The sequence below is a fragment of the Sarcophilus harrisii genome, chromosome 3, assembly GCF_902635505.1.
Source record: "Sarcophilus harrisii chromosome 3, mSarHar1.11, whole genome shotgun sequence".
Taxonomy (NCBI): domain Eukaryota; kingdom Metazoa; phylum Chordata; class Mammalia; order Dasyuromorphia; family Dasyuridae; genus Sarcophilus; species Sarcophilus harrisii.
The window spans coordinates 563,649,102-563,672,404 of record NC_045428.1 but is presented as its reverse complement, the minus strand read 5'-3'; the positions used below and the strand labels follow the sequence as shown (position 1 = coordinate 563,672,404).

The 23,303-nt window shown below is 39.0% G+C and overlaps 2 protein-coding genes across 3 annotated transcripts in view; one reads left to right on the top strand and one right to left on the bottom strand.

Annotated features, from left to right (window-relative positions):
* The window catches only part of OTUD3 (OTU deubiquitinase 3), a 50,062-nt gene extending 37,028 nt beyond the window's left edge, over positions 1 to 13,034 (top strand). For both annotated transcript variants that reach the window (XR_004233371.1, XR_004233370.1), the window contains exon 10: positions 7,662 to 13,034. The gene's annotated coding sequence lies outside the window, so the exon portion shown is untranslated. The remainder of the gene's footprint in view (positions 1 to 7,661) is intronic.
* A 566-nt stretch (positions 13,035 to 13,600) lies between these two features.
* On the bottom strand, positions 13,601 to 16,133 carry LOC100926134 (group IIE secretory phospholipase A2). Its single transcript, XM_003766465.3, has 5 exons — positions 16,115 to 16,133; positions 15,654 to 15,758; positions 14,229 to 14,370; positions 13,922 to 14,028; positions 13,601 to 13,743 (listed from the first exon to the last, which is right to left on the bottom strand). Exons 1-5 carry the CDS (start codon positions 16,131 to 16,133, stop codon positions 13,601 to 13,603), a joined length of 516 nt encoding a protein of 171 aa, XP_003766513.2.
* Positions 16,134 to 23,303: the final 7,170 nt, after the last annotated feature.

Sequence of the window (23,303 nt, the reverse complement as noted above, 5' to 3'; positions counted from 1 at the left end):
ATAGATGAACTTTAATAATGATAAATGTGTAGACTTAAAAAATCTACAAGTATAAGATGGGAGAGACATGGTTAGATAGCATTTTAAAAAAAGATCTAGAGATTTTATTGTAATGCAAGCACAATATAAGTCAATAGATAATTATACCCAAATCTCAAATGTATTTAAGATCTCATTAACCTGGGTATTTTCTCCAAAAACATAAATTGTAACTAGTTCATGTATGGCAATTCACATTCTGTAATTGAGAAAAGTCTTAATATTTCTGTATTTTATTGTATTTATGTAATTTTCTTAATGTCAGTGGTGCACTTAAGTTTTCTACCTTCACTCTCACCACTAAACAACATTCTGTCTTCTTTTTATTACACATTTCTGTGATAACATATTTTATTACATTCTTCAAAGTTCCTCAGTGGTTATATATAGCAGCTTGCCAAAGGACTATGCACTTCTTCATTGTTTCTGTGTGGTATTCATTTTCAGTTTGTCATGAATAGTCATGCCCTATATATAACATATATAACACTATCACTGTAACCAGTGATAGAACATTAATATTAATAAGTCTGATCTTTGTTTCTTGGAGAAGTTTGAGGTCAGCAAAGGATCTTTGAAATTTCCTGAAGGCAATTAAGTCTATTTTCCTTCTATTTAATTGTGAGCCTAATATATAATTGGGGAGTTTCCTTCTCCTCCTCCTTTTCCTCCTCCTCCTTCTTCTATTTTAGTTGTGTGCCAAATTCTTTGATTTGCTTTTTATCCTTTTTTTTTTTTTAACTTCAGCTGAAGCATAAGATTATGCTTATTTTTAACTCTGTGTGTATCTTTGTGTTTCAAAAGTGTTTTTTTTTAAACAACATACTGTTAAATTCTAGTTCCTAATTCATTCTGCTACCTTCTTCTCTTTTATGGGAGAGCTCATTTCATTCACATTCAAAGTTATGGTTGCTAACTGTATATTTCCCTTCATTTTATTCTCTTACATTTCTTTTTTTTTTTTTTTTTTTAAATTTGTCCCTTTCTCAAGAGTCTGTTTTGCTGTTGATCACTGCTTTCTATAATCTATCCTCCTTTTTATCTCCTTCCTCCAACCCCTTTTGGGACAGCTACATGACACAGTGAATGGAGTCCTAGCCCTGGAGTCAGGAAGACCTGAGTTCAGATAATGGCCTCAGACATTTATTAGCTGTGTAACTAACTGTAGGTAAATCACTCAGATCTGTTTTACTTAGTTTCCTCATCTTTAAAATGAGCTGGAGAAGACAATGACAAACCATTTCAATGTCTTTTCCACGAAAATCCCAAATGGGGTTACTCAGACACAATTGAACAACAACTCTCTTTCCTACCACCATTTTTTCTTAGTTCCTTTCTCTCCCATTTCCCTTTTGGGTAAAATGAACACAGTCATTTTGTATGTATATTCTTCATCCTTAAACCAGTTGATATGATAGAGAACTTCAAATTTTGCTTATTCTTTATCCTTCCCCCCATTCTCCCCTCCATTATATACATTCTTTTTTGTTTGCCTTATTTATTTAAGATAATTTTATTCATCTTCCTCTCTTTTCCCTTGTCTCCCATGGCATTCCTCTTCTCCATCCTTCCATTCTGCTTTTGAGATCATGTAAACCTAATAGACTCATACCCATGCTCTCTCTTATGTACATACCTTTTAACTACTTTAGTTATGATAAAGTTCATGGAGGCTATATGAATTATCTTCCCATAGATGAAAGAGAACAATTAAAAAAGTTATAGTCCCTTACTCTTGAGTCTTGTGTTTAAATGTCATATATTCTATTCAACTTTGATATGTTATCCAGAATGCTTAAAAGTACTTTATTTAACTAAATATCAATTTATTTATATTTCTATAGTATTTCATTCTTTCTGGCTATTTACAATAGTTTTTCATTGACTTAGGAGCCCTATATTTTGCTTTAAATATTCCTGAAAGTTTTCATTTTGTAATTTCTTCATCTTCCCCCCCCCCCTCCCCTGAGGTAATTGAGGTTAAATGACTTGCCCAGGGTCACACAGCTAGGAAGTGTTAAGTGTCTAAGATCAGATTTGAACTCGGGTCCTCCTGACTTCAGGGCTGGTGCTCTATCTACTGCACCACCTAGCTGCCCCTATTTTGTGATTTCTTTCTGGTGTTTTCTTTTAATTGCTCCTTTGCCCTCTGGTTCTAACATATCTGGGAAATTTTCCATTATAATTTTCTTAAAATATAATGTCTAGGCTTTTTTGTTGTTGTTAATAGCTTTCAGGAAATCCAATAATTCTTACATGATCTCTTCTTGTTCTATTTCCAGATCAGTTGTTTTTCTATGAGATATTTCATATTTTCTTCTATTTTTCCTAGACTTTTGATTTTTTTTTTTATTGTTTCTTCATGTCACATGGAATTATTAGCTTTCATTTGACCAATTCTTATTTTTAAGGAGTTCTTTTCTTCAAATTATTTTTTTATCAAGCTCTTCATTTTGTTTTCATAATTTTCTTTCAAAGCTTTTATTTTGCCCTCCCCCCACCCTCAATTTTCCTTTTATAGCTGTTACTTGATTTTTAGGATTTTTGCTCTTAAAAAAAACTTTCTTTGGCTCTTCTGAGAATTTTTTTTTTTAATAGCTTTTTACTTACAAGTTATATGCATGGGTAATTTTACAGCATTGACAATTGCCAAACCTTTTGTTCCAATTTTTCTGCTCCTTCCCCCCCACCCCCTCCCCTAGATGGCAGGATGACCAATATATGTTAAATATATTGAAGTATAAATTAAATACAAAATAAGTATACATGACCAAACCGTTATTTTGCTGTACAAAAAGAATCTCTTCTGAGAATTCTTGTTGAGCTTGTGTTCACTCTGTATTTTTCTTTGAGGTGTTGCTTGTTTATGTTTTCAAGTCATTATCTTTTTCTTGAGCTTTCTTTAGCGTTTAAGTCTTAATCTTCAGTTTTACTATAGTAACTTTATGACTGGGTTCTTATTTTGTTTGCTCATTTTTCTAGTCTATTTCTTGACTTTGCACTTCATGTTAGTGTTGAACTCTAATTACATATTGGGCAGATGTTGTACTGTTGCTTTCACAGTTCAATCTGGTGATTTGTAAATTTGTGGTGCTCCCCAGTGGTTTGATTCAGGGAGTGATCTGCTCATTGCCTTTCTGTTTTGTGCTCTAGTATTTATCCAGATAGGGTCCCTGCTCCCTTTACATTAACCTCTGCATTAACATTTTGCTTTCTCAACTCAAATACTTTTTCAAAATGAACAAATATTAAATACAATTGATTAAGCTTTTTCTGTATAGTCTGCTCACTAATACTATGATAATAAATAGTAGCCATGATAATAAATAGTAAAAGGCTACAAAAAAGCTTATTTTTATTATACCTATGATTTTATCAGTAGCAGGACCACCCATTGAGAAACCTTCTCTTTGCCTTATAGGATGAGAAAATTGCTTACGGCAGTGAGAGGGCCCTGGCAGCTATAATGAGGCAGTGGTGAGGCTGGAACCCAGATCTTCCTGATTTCTCTTTCTTTTTAAAATTTTAATGATAGATTTTGTTTTTCCTTTGCAGTCATTTAGGGATTACATTTATGGATTTTTCCTTTGAGAGATCTCAAAATAGAATAATTAAGCAAAAGCTGAAATACTATGATATTACCTGAAAGTTATATAATGAAATAAAATTCTATGCCCTTACCTTTGTTCACTTTAGAATTTTCATATTCTTTTTCCCCCTTAACTTCCTTATTTTATTCACATTCTGTCTATTTTTATTCTTTAATTCAAGATCTTCATACCAATTTAATCCTTCTTTAGTTTCTTTGTGTTCCTCATGTAATTAAAGCTTCTAAAGTACCTATTGTGGGTCCCTCCTTTTAAATAGTTTCCATATTATTGTCCTATATATGTTATCCCTTGGATATTTTTTTTCCCATTGTGCCTCACTCTTAGGAAAAGTAACAGCAACAACAAACAATTCTTGCAGGTGGTAGAGAGGATATTGTCCTATGATAGGAATTTTCCTATATCCCTAATTGTGTACTTCATTTTTAATCTTTGTCTTCCTCATGGTAAATTTTTAATCCATTTTCCTTGAGATTTCCTTTTAGAGGGGCAGCTAAGTGGCGCAGTGGACAGAGCACCAGTCCTGAAGTCAGGAAGACCTGAGTTCAAATCTGGTCTCAGATATTTAACACTTCTTATCTTTGTGACCCTGGGCAAGTCACTTAACCCCAACTGCCTCAGCAAAAAAAAAAAAAAAGAAAGAAAGAAAAGAAAAGAAATTTACTTTCTTCATCTATATCCTCCCATTCTTCTAGAATTCAGTTAACCCCAGTTATTCTTGGCTTCCCTTTTTCTGAATGGCTTCTCTGTGCACCAAATCCTTGCAAATTGTAATGTCCTTACCTCTTTTATAGAATATCTCTCTTCTCTCTTAGGAGCATTCCTCAGTGATATTCCCTCTGACCTCTGAATTAAAATTTTCCTCTTTCTTTCCCTCTTTTTAGTTCCTCCCTTGGCATCTTTGTCCAGTCTTCTGTAGGTTCTCCATTTCCTGAGAGACAATATATATTAAACATGTGCAGTTCTTCTAAACATATTTCCACATTTATCATGCTGCACAAGAAAAATCATATCTAAAGGGGAAAAAGATGAGAAAGAAAAAATAAACAAGCAAATAACCAAAAAAGGTGAAAATACTATGTTCACATTCAGTTCCCATAGTCCTTTCTCTCCAGATGGCTCTCTCCATCACAGGTCTATTGGAACTGGCCTGAATCACTTCATTTGAAAAGAGCCCCATCCATCAGAATTGATCATCACATAATCTTGTTATTGCTGTATACAATGTTCTCTTGGTTCTACTCACTTCACTTAGCATCAGTTCATGTTAGTTTTTCCAGGCCTTTCTGAAATCATCCTGTTGATTGTTTCTTATAGAACAATAACATTCCATTACATTCATATACCATAACTTATTCAGCCATTCTCCAACTGAGGAGAACCAATCAGTTTCTAGTTCCTTGCATATGTTTGTATTCTTCCAATTTTTGTTGTTTAGGCCACAAATTCTGCTTCCTTACTACTTCCTTAGTATTTATTATTTCCTTTTTAAAATCATTCAGGACCATCCTGCTATGGTCTTAGTCTTCCTTTGGGAATCCATTTGGTTCTCTGTTGTTGAGTTGTTTCAGTTGTATTTGACTCTTTATGACCCCTTTTGGAATTTTCTTGGAAAAGATACTGGTGTACTTTATCATTTCCTTCTTCAGATCATTTTCAGATGAGGAAACTGAGGCAAATAGAGTTAAGTGATTTGCCCAGGGTCACATAGCTAGTAAATGTCTGAGGTGGGATTTGAACTCAGGAAGATGAGTCTTCTGACTCCAGGCCCAGTATTCTGGTCACTGTACTACCTAGCTGCCTTTTCAAATGTTGATTTATTTTCCTTTTTCTTGAAATATTTGTAAGATGTTTGAGCTTTTTACCTGATCTGGAGTCCCTGTTCTTTTCTGTTATTAATATTTTCCTTATTGCTTTACTTAGATTCAAGGTTTTTAATTGAATTTTCTTGTGTGAGATTTTTGGTAATTCCAGGTTTTTTTTTTTTTTTTAATAGGATCCACTTGCCCACTTTCTGGCTTACTCCCCTTTGAATGTGCTTTCCTCAGGGTCTGGACCTCAAAGATATCTTGGCCTTTTCCCATTCCAGGCAATTCACAATTCACTGGCCTAAAATTCTGCCTGAAGTAACTTCTGGAGGTTCATAATTTGCCCTAGCTGCCTGCTAGGCTCTTTCCTTCAGGCTTAGTGGAGTATCATGAATACTTAGTTCCTCTGTTCCTCAGTCCTTTTACCAAGCTCTATTATAGTACTGGGTTCTATAATGCTTGATTATTTACTTATTTATTTATTTTTTACTTGGAGCAGGCTTCTTCTGTCTTTTGATTGTCTAAAATTGGAAAATGGGAGTGAGAAGGTAGAATTGGTCAGCTTGTGCAGTTCTGCTGTGACAGCATGGTGAGCAGTAGGGAAAAGGAGGCTGAGTGAGTACATTAGGGGATCAGGATTAGTTTTCTCTGCTATAGGTTTGTTGCTTTGTTAGGTCTTTCAGTTTCTTCTTGTACTAGGCAATGGAGGCAGCTGAAATTGCTTTTGTTTCTTGTATATAAATCCTATTTGGGAAAGGTTTGAGAGGTCTTGAAGATCAGAAATTTTCTACTCCTATTGTTCTCATCTGAAAGCGTGTGTAACATTTGGTATCTTAACATGAACCCTATTAAGAAAATTATTTTTTTTGAATGAACAGAAATCTATTTTCTTTCTTCCAACACTAGCCATTTAGAAAACAAAAAAAGTAATTCCTTGTAATAAATATGCATACTTAAGGAAAACTCTTTCCATGTGAAAATATATATTTCTAATTTTGTACCTTAAATCTATTCCCCTTTTGTTAGGAGATGGATAGTTAATTTTATCATCAGTCTTTTGAAATCATGTAATTATTTATAGTCCTTAGAACTTTCAAAGTTGTTTGTCTTTGTTCTTTTGGTTCTGCCATTTCAATGCTCATTAGTTTATAAAAGTCATCAAGAATGTTTTATAATGTTGTCATAGTACAAATTATTCTTTGGGTTCTGCTTATTTCAGTTTTCATCGGTTCATATATGTCTTTTCAGTCTCTTTGAAATTATCTATTTCTTCATTTCTTATAGTATATCAACAGTATTCTATCTAATATTATATATATATACCACAACTTTAATAGAATAATTTCCCTTGGAATTTAGCTGTTTCAGAAGTTCAGGCATAAGAAAGGGCCATTTGTGGGGAGTTGGTATTCCTGAAGTTCCTAAAATCTGGATGGCACTGGATATACTATTGAGTTTAAGAATCAGGAAGAGCCAAGTTCAAATTCTGTTTCAGATACAATGTGCCTTAGGACAAGTAGTTTTATCTGTTTGAGCCTTAGCTTCCTCATCTGTAAAATGGGGATAAAAATAGCACCTACCTCCCAAGATGGTTGTGAGGTTTTAATGAGGTAACATGTAAAGTGCTTTGTAAACCTTATAGTGTCTTATAAAATGTTAACTTGTTTTATGTGACACAGCTCCCACTGTTCTGAAAGATATCTTTCTGACCCAGTGTTATTTGCCTGGAAAATACAGAGGCAAAGGATTGCAACCTTTGTTTTAATGAATTATATCCTTTTAGTCCTATTTTAAGTAATTTTTATTGAACTTTAGGGTCTGTGAACATTTTTGATGTTCACATCTGCCTGAATCACTGGCTTGAATTAGAGAGCTGATCCAGAAAGCATTTGAAACAACTCTGAACAAGTATTTTAAAACAAATATTATGTGAAAGTATGTTTAAGAATATTTAAGGCATAATGAAAACTGTACAACAGAAATTAAATCTGCTCCATTATGAATTTTTTTTTGCAAAAGTTTAACCCATGTAAATGAATTGCTATAGCATGGATGCCAAAAGAATGCAAAAAACTCCCATTTTAGCTTTCTAGGAGTGTGTGTGTGTGTGTGTGTGTGTAAAATCTGTAGCATTGATTTAGAATATAAACTCATCTATAAAATTTTACAAAGAAGAATGATTGATGATTATGTTTTGCCTTAACAGAAAGAATTGGAGGGTAGAACCAGTTTAAAAGAAGTTTGGCCAGAACTCTAACAAAGTCACCCTGAGGACATTTAAGGGTGAAGATGGAAAAAAGAAAACCACCAGAAGAACAATGGACAACATGTGCAAAGATTTTTAAAACAATTGGTTTTAACTTGAAGGGCAGTAGAGCTGCTTTCCTTGGATTTTAGCATTAGTCCTGGCTGCACTTAAGGAAGAGGTATGAATGGCACCCAAGGGAGCAGAAACAAGAAAAGCCAGCCAAGGTAGACCAGGCTTTCATAGAAGTGCTATGTGCTGGAGAGTGCTGATAAAGTTTGGAGAAGGCTGAGGGAGTGATTCACAAGTATCTTGAAAGAGGGAAACATACAGAAGGCATGGAAAAATTCTGATAAGTTGTTAATAATGAAAAATTGTGATTGAGGGAGCATCAGATGGTGTCACCCTATATAGCTGCTCTGCTGATTCTAATGAATCCCTCTGAGAGTCATCTACACAACCCATCAGACCCTTGGTGAAGGCATTAGTGGGGAACTGGCAGGAGGGGACTTCAGAGGCCATCTGAACCAATCCCCTCATTTTAAGGTGAGGAAACAGGTCAAGGAAATCAGGTGGCTTGCTCAGGTCAGACAGGTAATAAGCCTCAACAACAGGATTTTAATCTAGTTCGGTTATTTCCTGAGCCAGAGTTCTGTTACTGTTATGGTCTAGAACAGTAGAATGGGGCATCTCGAAAAGCTGATGGCATCTTGGGCTGCATTCAAGACACAGAGCTTGCACGTGTCTTCAGGAATAAGGAAGCAATAAAGCTTGGATTCTGTCCTATGGGTCACATCTGGAGTATTGTGTTCCATTCTGGGCACCACATTTTAGGAACAATGTTGTTAAGCTAGAGAGTATCCAGAGCAGGGCACTCTGGGTGGTGAATAGCCTAGCATTAGGCCACATAAGGACTAGGAGAGGAGGTTTAGTCTGGAAAAGAAGAGTTTTAAGAGGAGCAGCCCTTCAAAAACCAAGGCTGCTTTTTGAAGGGCTGCTCTGTGGAGGACGAATGAGCCTTGTTCTATTGAGTGCCAGAGGGCAGAACCAGGAGCCCTGGGAGAAGCTCCCTGGGGTAAAATTAGTCTTGCTATAAGGAAGCACTTGTATGGACTGCCCTTCCTTTGAGGTCTTCACTCAGAGTCTGGTGACTCATTAGTGCCTTGTGCTGGGTATGGCCTGCACTGCTTGGCCTTGGAGGTCTCTTCTGACTTGAAAATCCTGGAATTCTGGTTCTGGGCTTCTCATGTGACTAACAAGGAAACAGTTGAGAGAGGTAAAGGGGCTTGTTCACAGCCATGTGAACCAGGGGGTGGCCAGAATTGGAACTGAGGCTTTGGGACTCCCAAATTCAAGTCTCTCTTTTATATCATGTGATATGGGGGAATGAATTGCCTCCTGCCATCTGGACCCCCCTCCCCAAATCTGGCAAAGCCCTAGGGCAAGAGGGGATGGGATGGGAATGGAATGGAAGGGAAGGTAGTGACACCTGGTATGTCTCTGGGAAGATTTCAGGTTATATTGGTAGAGTTCAGTCCTGCCTGAGTAGGACCCTCGAAGAAGCAGTGTGATGGTGGTCACCATTTTAGGGATCTACCAGGTGCCCAGTAACTTCTTTTTGAGGATGGGACCCCAGTGGTCACATTTCTACTTTGGGATCCCAAATGGCATATTTTGACTAAAGTAAGACATTTTTTTTTTCTTGTTCCTTCACTTCCCCACTCCTCATAGGAAAGTTAGCTAGAATGAAAGCCTGGGAACATATGCTCTGGCTTTTTATTTTAGCCTGGTCTATCAAAGGTTGAATGAGAGCAGGGTGTGGTCAATAGTTTACAATGCTTTTAGCAAATCTAATTCTTTTATCAGGACGGTTCAGCTCTCTAGGTAGATGGAGAAAGCAAGAGAGACACAAACACACAGGCAGAGACACAGGGAGAGACAGACAGAGAGACAAGTAAGGGCATCAGGAAAAAGGCCAGACAATCATGAGAGGCCCCTAGTCTTGATCCACAACAGTGGGGCTGTCAGTCCTTGGCTAGCCCAGAGAAGAGGCACACACCTCACACAACCTTCTCATCAGATTGAATCTGGCATCAAATAGTGAAGAAGCCTTGGGCTGAGTACCAGGACATGTACAATTATTGGAGGCAGCATGATTCAGGGAGAAGAGGGCTATATCTGGAGTTAGAAGCTTTGGGTTTGAGTTCTATTGTGGTACTTAACCCTTAAATGTGGTTCCCTGGAAGCCTCTGTCCCTGTGGGGCCTGCCTTTCTCCGTTTGTAAGGCTAGGAGGCTGGTCTGGGTGCTCCCCCAGGATCCTTTTCAGCTCCAGATGAAGTATCTTACCACGAGCCTCATGCCTTTGGACAAGCACTTCGCTTCTTGGACCACAGGTTCTTTACCTGTTACATGGTCTTCCACAATACACTCCAGCCTCTCTTTGGGGTGGGTGATACTTCATTCTCCCCTTTATGTGATGTGGGGTAGAAAGAGCACTGGGACTTGAAGTTAGCAGGGCCCAGGTCTGAATCCCTTTATGACTTGTACTATTTGTGTGATGTGTGAGACCACCTTCTGAGCCTGGTTTTCCTCATCTGTAAAATGGGAATGATAATGCCGTCAACTCACAGAGTTGTTGTAAAAGCTCACATGTCAAAATGTATGTCAAATATTTGCAAAGTTGAAAGGACTCCATAAAAATTAGCTATTCTACACTGTAACCAAACTACCTGTCTTTCCCAATTTCATTTTCCCCCTCCCTCTCCCTTATTCCGTCATCTGGACTGTTTAAATCCTTTTCAGGTAAGCAGGCAGGCCACAAGCTTTTATTGAGGGCTTCCTGCATGGCAAGGACTGGGCTGAGTGACTGTGAAACAAAGGCAGGCCCTGCCCTCAGGAGATAAGAAGGTGGGGTGGGGAGCATGAAGGGGCCTGCCAGGAGGGGACTGAGATGGGGTGGTTGACCCCCAGAGGGAGGCATCCAGGTGCCAAGGAAGGCCAAGTCAGAGAATGGAAAGTCTGGAGAGGTGGGCTCACTTGGGGTGGCGTTTCTGCCATGTAACCTCCTTGAGAAATGAGAGTCTTCCTGCAGTCTCTTGGATTGTCACTTTGATTGCTCTGTGTTTACTGTGTTTGAACTTGGGTTAAATGTATTTCCATATCTTGCTCACCCTACTTACTAGACTGTATGATCCTGGGTGAAAAGGGCAGTGGAGGGGTGGGATTCAAGGCCAGAATTGAGCATGTTTCTCTTTTTATCCTTAGCTTCTTACACAAGAGGTTTCCTTTGGTGGCATCTGGGATGTCCGTGACATTGATACTTTGTTCCCTGATGGCCAAAAATAAAAAAATTAAAAACAAATGCCAAGTATGGACCTGGTGATGTCTCTGAGGCTCAAGGGTGAGCCTAGGTTTGGGGAGAGGCTATATGATGGTATTGGCTGTAGGATAGTACATTGCAAGGGCCTTAGCAACCTCTGGAAAAGACATCAGGCACCCAGAGATGGTGGTATTTGTCAGTAGAGAGAATGCTCCTATTGATAAAGTATAGATCCTTGATACATTGAATAAAATGTTATTTTACTTTAGGGTATGGGGAGCTTCTTTTCCCTCTAAGCCCTTTAAATTAATGGAAATACATCTGCTAATGCCCATTTTACAGAAGAAGGAGCTGGGACTTAGAGAGGCTGTGAAAGATTCACTTAGGGTGATCCAGCTGGAAAATGCTGGGATTGGATGGGCCAGAGGAATCCTGATAAACACTGAACCACTGGCTCTCTAAAGCTTACTACACACCAGCGTGGTTTGCATTTCAACATGATCTTCTGTCACTTTAGTCTTGATAAGTAATAAAACCATGAATCAAGTCTGGTTTGTATTTTTCATGGGATTCCAAGGTTTAGAGGCTTGCACTGAACATCTAATAGTAAGCTCTTGTGAATTGGACCGAGCTGGCTCTGGCATACTTCCTACTTGAATCCAGAAGGCAGAATATTTTCTTTTCTGCCACATAAGTCATCAATACTTCTTATTCGATGCCATTCTTGCCTGTGTTGGGCATAGTGGGCCCTGGGATTTCTGCTGAATTGGCTTCATAAAATGAGGAGCCTGGGTTTGATGGTTGCTGTATTGAGTCCTGAATAAAAAATCATAGCCACCCCTCCCCTTCCTTATCATTAGGACTAGGAAATTGAGTTTTTAAAAAGAGCCTAGAAAAAAACCTTGAAGCTCTGACCACCTTTACATACCATTGTCATAAACTCCAGGTACATTATCTCGATTCTTGCTAGTATAATTCCTCCTCCCTTTGAGTACTGCCCTTCACCTCTCTGTCTCCTGCCCTCGACCTTCTTATCTTGACCCCTATTCTGTAAGAATTAAGTTATGATCTTTTCCTGGCATTATGGCTTGTCCATCTTCCCAGTGTCCTTTCCTCTTTTATCTGATTTTGTTTCCCCTATAAGATTGTACACTCAGATTATGTATTCTGTTTACAAACCCCAGTTAGTTAAAACCCTATATAAGTTCCCTGCCTCAGTTTATCTGTATCGAATGCTTTGGACAAGTGTCCCATCTGGTCAGCTAGCTTAAACTCCACATTAAAGATTAAAAACCAGTCTGTTGTTTGCCTCAGTTTCTTTGGTATTATAGCTGGGGCCCCTTTTAATTCCATGATTCTGTAATGAGGGAGATGGTTAAGTCAGAGGTGGTAGGAAAGTCCATCTTTGGGCAGAGGACTTCTTGGCCCCTCCTTTGATTACATAAGGTTTTGGGTGAACTTCAGATATGTGAGATTCCTCACCCCTGACATCCTCTGGAGACCTTGTTCAGTGCTGACCTTGGGAGTCAGCTCTTGCCTCAGATGTTTATCTTTGTGACCCTGAGCAAGTCATAGAAGTGCTGCCTGCCTCAGTTTCCTTAACTATAGAGTGACAACAATAGCACCTTATGAGGTAACTGTAAGGATAAATGAGAGTATTTGTGAAGCATTTTAGAATCCTTACAATGCTTTATAAATGTTAACTATTATTATTGTTTCTAAGGTAGAGCACTGAACTTAAGTCTGGAAAGTTGGATTGACTATGTGATCCTTGGGCAAACTCATCTGTAAAATGGAGTCCCACTCAGAAGTGTTGTGAGAACCAATGATATAATACAAAGCAAATGTTTTGTAAGCCTAAAGCACTATCTAAGTGATAGTTATTATAAATGCTTTTAGTTTTAACAAAGTCCCTTTCAACTGTCAATCAGTGCTCTAATATCTTTTTTAATTCAGAGGGAATTAGAGGCAGCTGGATGACGTAGTGTCTAGAGCGCCAGGCCTGGAATCAGGAAGGCCTGAGTTCAAATCTGGCCTTAGACATTCACTAGCTTGGTGACTCTGGGCAAGGCACTTAACCTCTGTTTGCTTCAGTTCCTTCATCTGTAAAATGGGGATTAAAAAACACCCCCTATATTTATTAGCGAGAATAATTATAAAGTTTTTAGCAAGTCCCTACCACATTGTAAGCCCTATTTAAATGTTAGCTACTATTATTATTAAATATTCTGTTAGTCTGAGGTAAAAGGAATTGATTAGCTGGGGATGATGATGTTTTGGCTAGTACCTCAAAGAAATCGGGGAGTATTTGTTACCAAAAGGAGGATTCGGCCAGAAAAACTGACATTTATTAACAAAGCCATAGTCTAAAAGTTTCCCCAAAGAAAAGATAATTCAGGGAAAGGAAGACTCCAGAGATAGGCAAATAAGCATTTATTAAGTGTTTGAGAGAATAAGCATTTATTAAGTGTTTGAGAGAAAATTCTGGTCACAAGTCCCTTGAATGTCTGGAGAGACAGGAAGAGGATTTTGTGGGAAGACGGTGGTTGGGAAGGAGAAGGTGACTTTCTGCCCAGGGTTTCAGCATGGCGGAGTGGGGCCCGTGCACAGCTTGTTGGGGTAGTGAGCATACTTGTGGTTGTAGGTGCTGAGATTGTCTCGGAAGCACAGTGTGGCATTCTTGTCACATTCACAAGTTAGCTTTTGGCAGGAAGTTCTACCCCCTAAAAGGGGAAGGGAAAAGGTCAGGGCAACAGAAGAGAGATCTAATGCCCCTGGGCTCTGACCTTCCCAAGCAATTACAAGAGACATCTGCCTGTTGGTGTAGAAGGTTTTCATCTGCCACTTCTATCTCATGGCATTTCTTGTGACTCCCTACCCTTCTCCCCTTTCTTCACCTACCACAGATAATGTTGTTCTCTGTAATAGAGAAGTTGTACTTTTCCATTTTGGGATCACAGCCTAGCTTAGTCATCCGTCCATAGCAGCAGTCATGGGCATGGCAGCACCTGGTGGGGATAGCATAGCCTGGAGAGGGGGTGTTGAGGGACCAGGGGAAGGGAGTCTGGATCCAGGGAGAGAGAAACCCCCAGGTCCCAAGAGATCCTTCAGGGAACACAGTGGCTGAACACCGGAGTTGAAGGGATTCTGGTAAAAAGGGGGAGGGGTTGTTTGTTCTTCCCAGACCTCCTCATGCCTGTCTCCTTACCAATCTGTCTCATCCACAGGCCATTTGGAACCACCGATGCCACAGTAGCAGCCGTAGTCATTGTAGTCCAGTGCCGACTTCCCCGTCAGCCTCTCAATCATGAACCCAAACTGTAGTAGGTTCCCACTGGCCAGGGGCACCGCTAGGGAGGGAAAGCTGAAGACAGCTGAACCTGCCACAGGTCCCAGCCACCTGCCCTGCCTGAAGGGCCCCAGTCCCTGGTCTGGCCCTTCTTATTCTTATAAGCAGGGCCATGCGTTCGAATTTTGTTGGGCACAATCCAAACATTTTCTTAATATCATCCCAGTTACTCCCACATTTCATTAATTATCTCCCCAAATATGACTCCAATCATCTTTCCAAATAAAACCCCAACTATCTCACCCTACATACCACCCTCATCTTCCAAATACTATGCCAGTGTATTTATGATTGTTTCTTTGTTATCTCCAAATGTCCCTTGAAAAGCTGTTCCATCTCATTTGACACCCCAACATGTCTCTAATCACCTTATCTAATGCTATCCCCAAATCTATCATTTCCCCAAATCTTTTCCACTGTTTACTTCTGCGCCTCATCATTTTCTCAAATAGTTTTTCTAGTACTTCTCTATATGCAGTGGGTGCTAATCATTGGGGAGATTTTTTTAGGATAGAGGGTAGGGAGAAAGTGGAGGTCCATGAGGCAAAAAGTGATGCTAGAAGTAGGTTTAGAGTTCCATGTCAGAAGCCATCCATAAGGATGGAGGCTACTTTGCCTTCCCATTTTAATATGAATTTCCCTCTAGCACAGGAAAGCAAATTCACTGGTTCAGGGTCCTACTCTTAGGCTGTTTTCTATCTCTGATGATTTAGTCCAAGACTACAAGTAGTGGCTGCAAATCTCAAGGAAAAATGTGTCCCTGAGAACTTTAGACTCTCTTTGGTGGGGGTAATGTATATGGAAGTTCCACTCAACTATCTTTTTTACATCTTGACTTAGAGATTCAAAAGAAGTTAGAACTGAAGGAAGTCTTAGAGATCATTTAGAGAGTGTAAGTTAGTAATCTTAGACAAAAAATATTAAACCTTAAAGAGGACATGTAGACTTAGACTGTCAGAAGTAGAATGTCATCTTGTCCAAATCCCTCATTTTATACACGGGAAGAGGGCCTTGGGAAGCACCATGTAGTATTCAAAATTACACAGTTAGTTGAGGAGCTAACATTAGAATCCAGGTCCCCTGACTGAGTAAAGGACTTTCAATAGTATACTAAGCTAAAACTTGTTTCTACTCACTCCCTGTGCAGTGGTTGAGCCCATATGGTTTAGACTTCCCTTGTGGGTGAACAATTGGGAGAACTTTGGGTTCTCCAAAGGGATTGAGGGCTGTGGGTGTTTAGAAAACCACCGTCCCAAGGGGTTTAGGGAAGAGAGAGTCACTTACCTAGGAGGCAAAGGAAGAGCAGGATGGGTGGAGGCTTCATCCCAGTGACAAGAGAGAAGATAATAGGGAAGGGGAACCAAACAGGAGAAGGAGGAAAGTAGTAGTCTCAAATCTGGAACTTTTCCTCTGCTGTCTCAGGCTCTTCTCTGATTAGTTAAGTAGCCGGATCCAGTCCACTCCCTGTCATTAATCCCCAATCCTGAGTGATGCAATGATCCTTCCAGTTCTCACGCCTGGGAGTCAGGCCTGTTATCAGAGGGGAGTCGGGGTGTGGCCAGTGGCCCCATGGCTCTCTGCTTTCCATCAGCAAATTCTCTCCTTTTACAGAACATTTTCATATTGTTCCCCACTATCCCCTACTCCAGGGTACTGAAATTCTATTTCCATTGATTAATCATAAGCTCTCCAAGGTATTGAGTGGGAATTGAATGGAAGAGTTGTATGATTTGGCCCAGGTTCACCAGATCTGCTGGGTCCCATTGTTGGTCTCCTTGGAATTTCAACTGCCCTAATAGATGCAAAACTAAAGGCTCTGAGCTAAACCTTAATGGGTTTCTTTATTGCTCTCATTCTCTCTAACACATCTCTCTAACCTAACAGCAATGCGCTCCAAAGGCTCCAAGGTATTATCCATGGGATAATCTCCAATTATCCAGATGGTTTAACTTCCCAAGAAATACTGTCACACTTGTGTCAGCTGGAAAACTTCTGGGCCAGTAGTAGTATCTGTCTTGTTGCACTTTGTCCAGGAGGATATAAATATAAGTACTGGCAGAGAAACCCTCTTGCCTGCATGCCTTCTGGAGGAGGACCATCCCATAAGCCTCTTCTCTCTCTTATTCTGCCATTAAACTCAAGCATTGACAAGAATAAAGGAAATGTGAGGATGATCAGTAGAAGTGATTCTGGCCAGGTTAATGGTCCCATCCACCCTTGCTCTGCTGGGGCCTCTTTCGACCTCTCCTGACCTCCAGGCCAAGGCCCTATTTCATTCAATTCAGTCTGTGTTATAGGAATCTAGAATCAAAGTACAACATTGTCATCACAGTTTCTATTCCATCTAGGAGCTGGAGAGATGATTAGTGTAGGGATGGCTTACTTTTTTACTGTCCACATTCTCCTACCTTTGTTTTCTTGAGATTTGGAAGTAGAGGCAAGAAATCCGTGGAAAAGATGGAGGCCAAGTAAGTCCATGCATAGAAACATTTTCAAGGACAGGCAATTGGATGAGACCTGTCAGAGCACGTGATGTTCCTAAATTCTTTTGGAAATAGTTGTTGAAGACTATTTTCCTCAGTTAAGTGGTACAGGCCATATCAAAGTTATTTAGGGTTAATGATTTGAATCTAATACTACATCCTCAGCAAAGCATTGACACATAGTCTGGAGCCCTCTCACATCTTGCTAATAATGAATGTCTCATAGTCTTGGATTCCCTTTTATCTCAGTCATTCCATTTTATAGGTTAAGGGGAACAGGGGTAAAGAAGGGCTAAGCCACCTTCTAGAGATCACACAGCCTGAGACTCTGAGTCAGAGACTCAGAGCTGGGCTCTAGCTATTGCTCACCATTTGCTTTTTAATTTTAATGAGGGCACCTCACCCTGTACCTGGCTACAAACAAGGAATAACGATGGCCCAAACGGTGAATCATCCTAGAAATATCTTAACAATTTACTATCCTTGAAGCTCAGTCTTCCATTGGGAGTTTCTCATCAAGTCCTGCTGTGTAGCTAAAGCTTTCCTGAGTCCTCAGGCCAGAGTTAAAATGATGGAGTGAGGGAATATATTTCCCTGAAACATAGTGATGGGTGAATGGGCCAGAGGTGGCTTTATTCTAGTTTTGAGGGCATATAAAGTTTGCCATCAAATATGAAGACTTGTGAGCATTCCAGAAATGCGGGGTAATAGCGGGACTAGAGCTAGGTCAGATAAATCAAGGAAGACTTCTCAGAGAATGTTTTTAGTTGGATTTTGGAGAGGAGGAGTGAGCCAACGTAGTAAAGAGCAGAGAAACTTATTGCTAGGATCATAATTCATCACAGTGCCAAGATTGCCAGGCTTGGATGAGAGTCAAGGATTATGAAGGAGATAGCTGGGAGAGGAGACAAGGCACTTTGATGCCTTGCTGAGATATTTTGCCTCTTGATAGACTGTAGGACAGGCCAGAGGGATGTTGAAATCTTGACTCTGCTATTTACTATTTGTATGATGGTGGATAATTTTTCTGGGCTTCATTTTTCTCCTTTATAAAGTGAGAGAGGGATTCATAAAGAAATGTATATTTAAAAAGTTAATATACATGTATAACCCTCCCAAAATAAAACAATTAATAAAGAAAAAAAAGTAAATTGAGAGGATTGGTTTGGGTGACTTTTAAGGTTCCACTAAATCTATGATCACATGATCTTTTTCTGACCTCTAAAATGAGAGCATTGAGCTAAGTAATTTTCAATGTGCTTTCCATCTCTAGATCATGCGACTTTTGGACTTTTCCTAAGACTCTTACCATGATGCAGGGTAACAACTGGAAAATAGGGGACCCCAGCAGAGCTAAGATGATAATATCAGGAGGCAGGAAGAAGGTGGGCATTGTGGAATGTGAGGCATAGAAATGGTTGAGGGAAGTGGAAACTATAGTAGGGTTCCCTGCCTCTTAATTTCTAGGCTTTGTCAAAATCAGTCTTTTGAATAATTGATAAATTCCTCAACCAGGAAGAGTCCTCTCAGGGATCATTCAGGATGTTTTCAAACTATTTTACACCCAAATAAGGTTTGTTGGACTTAGGATCTTAATTTCTTTTAGGAAAGGCAGTTTTGGAAGTTTGTAGATTTAAAAAAAATCTCTAATTCTCTTTAACCATCTCAACTAATAATTGGATAATAATCCTAGCATTTAGTATCTTACCTACCAATAACTATCCCTGGATGAAAGCACTGACCCTCAGATTGAAAAAGTAATTAGGGATATGCATTGAATGATACCATTTTATACCTAATGCTTATTCTCCCCTACTTATCCAGAGTCCTTGGGCAGAATCTTGTTTGATGTATTTATTGTAGCACCTGACTTCAGGATCACAGAATTATAGAACTACAGCTGGAAGGAATGTCAGAGGTCATTTAGTTTAACTGCCTTCATTTGTAGGTGAGGAAACTGAGGCCCAAGAAAAGAACTGATTTGCCTGAGGTCATAGAGGTAAGTAAGCAATAAGGAGGTAGTTTTTAAACCTAGTTTTCCAGACTAATTTTTCCATTTCTTAGTTCAGGGGGCTGAATAGTAAGTGTTTCAGCTTTGGTATTACTCAGGCCAAACTGAGAGGCATAGACTCCTGCAGTAAGACATAGAATATTGCTGTAACAGGCAATGAGTCTTTTTCTTTCTTTTTATTACTATAGTTTTTTATTTATAAAACATATGCAGGAGTAATTTTTCAACACTGACCCTTGGAAAATCTGCTCCAAATTTTCCCCTCCTTCCCCCCCCATCCCCTCACCTAGATGGCAGGTAGTCCAATATGTATCAAAATATATGTTAAATCCAATATATGTATACATATCCATACAGTTATTTTGCTGTGCAAGAAAAAATGGATCTAGAAAGAAAAAAAAAAACAACCACCTGAGAAGGAAAACGAAAATTCAAGCAAACAACAACAGAAAGAGTGAAAATGCTATGTTGTGGTCCACACTCATTTCTCACAGTTCTCTCTCTGAGTGTAGATAACTCTCTTCATTACTGAACAATTGGGACTGGTCTAACTCAACTCATTGAAGAGAGCCATGTCCATCAGAATTGATCATCATATAATCTTGCTATTGCCATGTACAATGATCTCCTCGTTCTGCTCATTTCACTCAGCATCAGTTCATGCAAGACTCTCTAGGCCTCTCTGAAATCATCCTGCTTTTCATTTCTTACAGAACAATAATATTCCATAACATTCATATACCATAATTTATTCAACCATTTTCCAATTGATGGGCATCTACTCTTATCTCCAGTTCCTTGCCACCACAAAAAGGGCTGCCACAAACACTTTTGCACATGTGGGTCCCTTTCCCTTCTTTAAGATCTCTTTGGGATATAAGCCCAGTAGAAACACTGCTGGGTCAAAGGATATGCACAGTTTGATAACTTTTTGAGCATAGTTTCAAATTGCTCTCCAGAATTGTTGGATTTGTTCACAGTTCCACTAACAATGTATCAGTGTCCCAGTTTTCCCACATCCCCTCCAACATTCGTAATGAGAGGTGTGTAGTGGTATCTGAGAGTTGTCTTAATTTTTATTTCTCTGATCAATAGTGATTTGGAGCACCTTTTCATAGACTAGAAATAGTTTCAATTTATTCATCTGAAAATTGTTCATATCCTTTGACCATTTATCAATTAAAGAATGACTTGGTTTCTTATAAATTTGAGTCAATTCTCTATATTATGGAAATGAGGCCTTTATCAGAACCTTTGAATGTAAAAATGTTTTCCCAATTTATTGCTTCCCTTCTAATCTTGTCTGCATTAGTTTTGCTTGTACAAAAACCTTTTTAACTTATAATCAAAATTATTTTGTGATCAATAGTGATATCTAATTCTTCTTTGAACTAGAAGAAATTTATTCCTGATGAGTCTTTTTCTAAGTGGAATCAATTGGGAAGCAAAAGGACATTGGTGAACTCATAGAATAAGAGAATGTCATAAATGGGGACTTAAGAAGTCGTCCTGCCCACTTTCAACCTGTACCAGAAAGTGTAATATATTAATTTTCCTAAATATTAGGTTTACATTTGGACAAAATACTTTTTTTTTATCATGCATGGTAAATGCTGGAACAGATAAAATTTAAATTCTCCCACCTTAACATTAAGTAATTGTATTAAAAATGAACCAGAATGCTAAGAATAGAGAAATTCAGTTCCATTGCTTGTGCCTCAGGAATCTTACTTAGGTTGTCATCTGTCTTAAGCCATAATTCCTCCTATTTTTTTTTAATAATTCTTGTTGGGTGTTCACATTCTCTTGGGGGCCAAAAAAATCTAAGGTTGAGTAGTCCACCATCTACTTGTATATTCCAACTGGTCTCTCTGAATAAATTTACTTATCTGGGAACACCCTGGACCTCAGACTCTTATATACATTGTACAGTAAAGAAATGAATACTTGACCAGGAGACTTGAGATTTAAGATCTAGTTCTTTTTTTTTTTTTAATAGCATTTTATTTTTTTCCAATTACAGGCAGAGATAGTTTTCAGTATTTGCTTTTATAACATTTTGAGCCCCATATCTCTTTTTCTCCTCTTCCCAAAGATGGCAAGCTATCTGATAGAGATTATACATGTGCAATCATATTCAGCATATTTCTATATTAGTCATGTTGTGAAAGAAGAATTGGAACAAAAGGGAAAAACCACAAGAAAGAAAAAAACAAAAAAGGGAAAATAGTATGCATTCAGATATATAGTTCTTTCTCTGATTGTGTGTTCTTTCTCTATCATGGGTCTTTTGGAATTGTCTTTTATCATTGCGATGCTGAAGAAAGCTGAATCTGTCAATGTTGATATCACACACTGTTGCTGTTACTGTGGACAATGTTCTCCTGGTTCCGTTCAGTTCATTTGGTATCTGTTCATATACATCTTTCCAGGTTTTGCCTCTTTATCATTTCTTACAGCACAGTAGTATTTCATTATATTCATTACCACAACTTGTTCAGCCATTCCCAATTGATAAGTATCCCCTCGATTTCTGATTCTTTGCCAGACTTAAGTTCTGGTTTTAACTAAAACTAACTAGCTCTGTGACCTTAGAAAAATTACATTAACCTTTCAGAGCTTCTGTTTCCTCATGTGTATTATATTAGAGAGTAGTTGACAACTTCTCCAGGATTTTAGGGGTAGCACCGAGGCTTGGAGTCTCTGGTATTATTACTCATGAGCCCCCACCAGTGTGTTTCCCATTGATTGTCAGTCAGATTTAAGCTTTCAGAAAGGGTATCTAATAAGCAGGTATAGCAAGAACAGTTGTCAGAAAAACACTGCTCCCCCTTAACTCCCACTCTACCCCAGTCTAGTGGCATAGGACAAGGGCTCACACTTATGAAAATGGTTTTATGATACAGATATAGAGAATACATATGGCAAAAAGTTCATAATTTCTGATTACTGGAAGTCCTTTTTTTGAATGCTAATAAAATTCTCCTTAGATGTAACTAGAGAGGGTTATGAGGTCCTGAAGCTGCCTTTCTTCAGTCAGCCTAGTTTGTCTTCATTGTGTTTCTGCTGGAGCCAACTGCTGTCATTAACCACTGCTTCTCCAGGAATGTTGCTGCTAACGAGGGGGGATACTGATATTGAAACTGATGCAGTTAGTAGCAGTGCAGAAAGTTGTGGGGATCCCCTTTTGTTCAGAGGTGTGGGTCCAACGTGAAACAATTCATGAGCCTGAAATATCAGTGGCAAAAAAGGAAGTTTTATTGGCACTGCAGAAGTCAGCTTTGCTAGGAAGACTGACTTCCTCAATGGCAAGGGCCTGGCAGAGAAATAACAAGAGGTTTTCACCAAGAAGAAGGTCTCTTCAGAGTGAGCAGGAGTCCTGATAGGCAGCTGTGCTAAGAGGCAAAGCATACTAATTCTGACTGCTGCAAAAATAGGGAGTTTAGAATGTCCTTTATAGAGTCTGAGGCTAAAACTTCCAGGTGAAAAGAAAGCCAATGCCCAGGCCTAGATACTTGGAGTTTCAAGCCACTGAGTATCAGACCCAGATCTCCCAATTGAATGAAAATCACTTTGAAGGCTTCCTGAAGGCGAATCCAGCTTCCCAAAAGATCAGGGGTGGGGGGGGTGGGGAGGTGGATTTGCCTTAGAAAATCCCAGTCTGGGAAATATGCCTTCTAGATTTTCTGGAGTTTGGGAGGCCAGGAATCAAAGGGGACACAATTTCAGAGTGATTATTTTACGGATTAAAGGGAACACAGTTTCACCCCCATCAAAACCAAAGGGATCTCTAGATCTTCTGAGATTCTGAAGTTCACAAAGTCATAATCTGACAGTTCTATGTCTGCATAGTCCATTGTCTTTTTCCAGGTGACCTTCTGACTGTAGCATGTCTCTCTCCATTCCCAGCTAGAGGCATTGTCACCTACTAGCTCAGTTTCTCTGGTCAGTGGTCACTTGCTCCTGGAAGTGCTATCTTAGCATGAAAATAGAAGTTGAGAACAATTAAGGAAGATCAGACCCAGGGGACCTCGGGTTCAATTGAACTACCATATGGACAGTACTCAGGTGCTGAAATTATATGTACAAAGAAATGCCTTCCCCTTTTCAACAATGAAGTGATTCAAGGAAATTGTGATAGAAAGTGTTATCTCTATTTAGAGAGAGAACTAAGGAAACTATGGTGGGGGAATAGAACATATACATAAAATAAGTGTGAATACTTCATCCACAAGCTATGACACAGAAGTGTCATCTTAGTAGGGAGAATGTGACTCTGAGTCTGAGTATCTAAGTTTGAGCCCAGTCTCCCCAAGGACTAAGTTGGAAGAACTCATCTCTAACTCTTGAAACCCTCTCAGCTGTTGTCACTCTTTACTGATCCCCTTAATTATTAGTGATTGATTTCCCCTTACTTTTCATTGTATTATCTTATCTGTG

What these genes read in the sequence shown, in the direction of transcription:
- LOC100926134 (XM_003766465.3), bottom strand. An exon ending in GCTCTTCCTTTGCCTCCTAG is followed by an intron (nt 14,371 to 15,653) that starts GTAAGTGACTCT and finishes TTCCCTCCCTAG; the next exon opens with CGGTGCCCCTGGCCAGTGGG. An exon ending in AGAGAACAACATTATCTGTG is followed by an intron (nt 13,744 to 13,921) that starts GTAGGTGAAGAA and finishes TTCCCCTTTTAG; the next exon opens with GGGGTAGAACTTCCTGCCAA.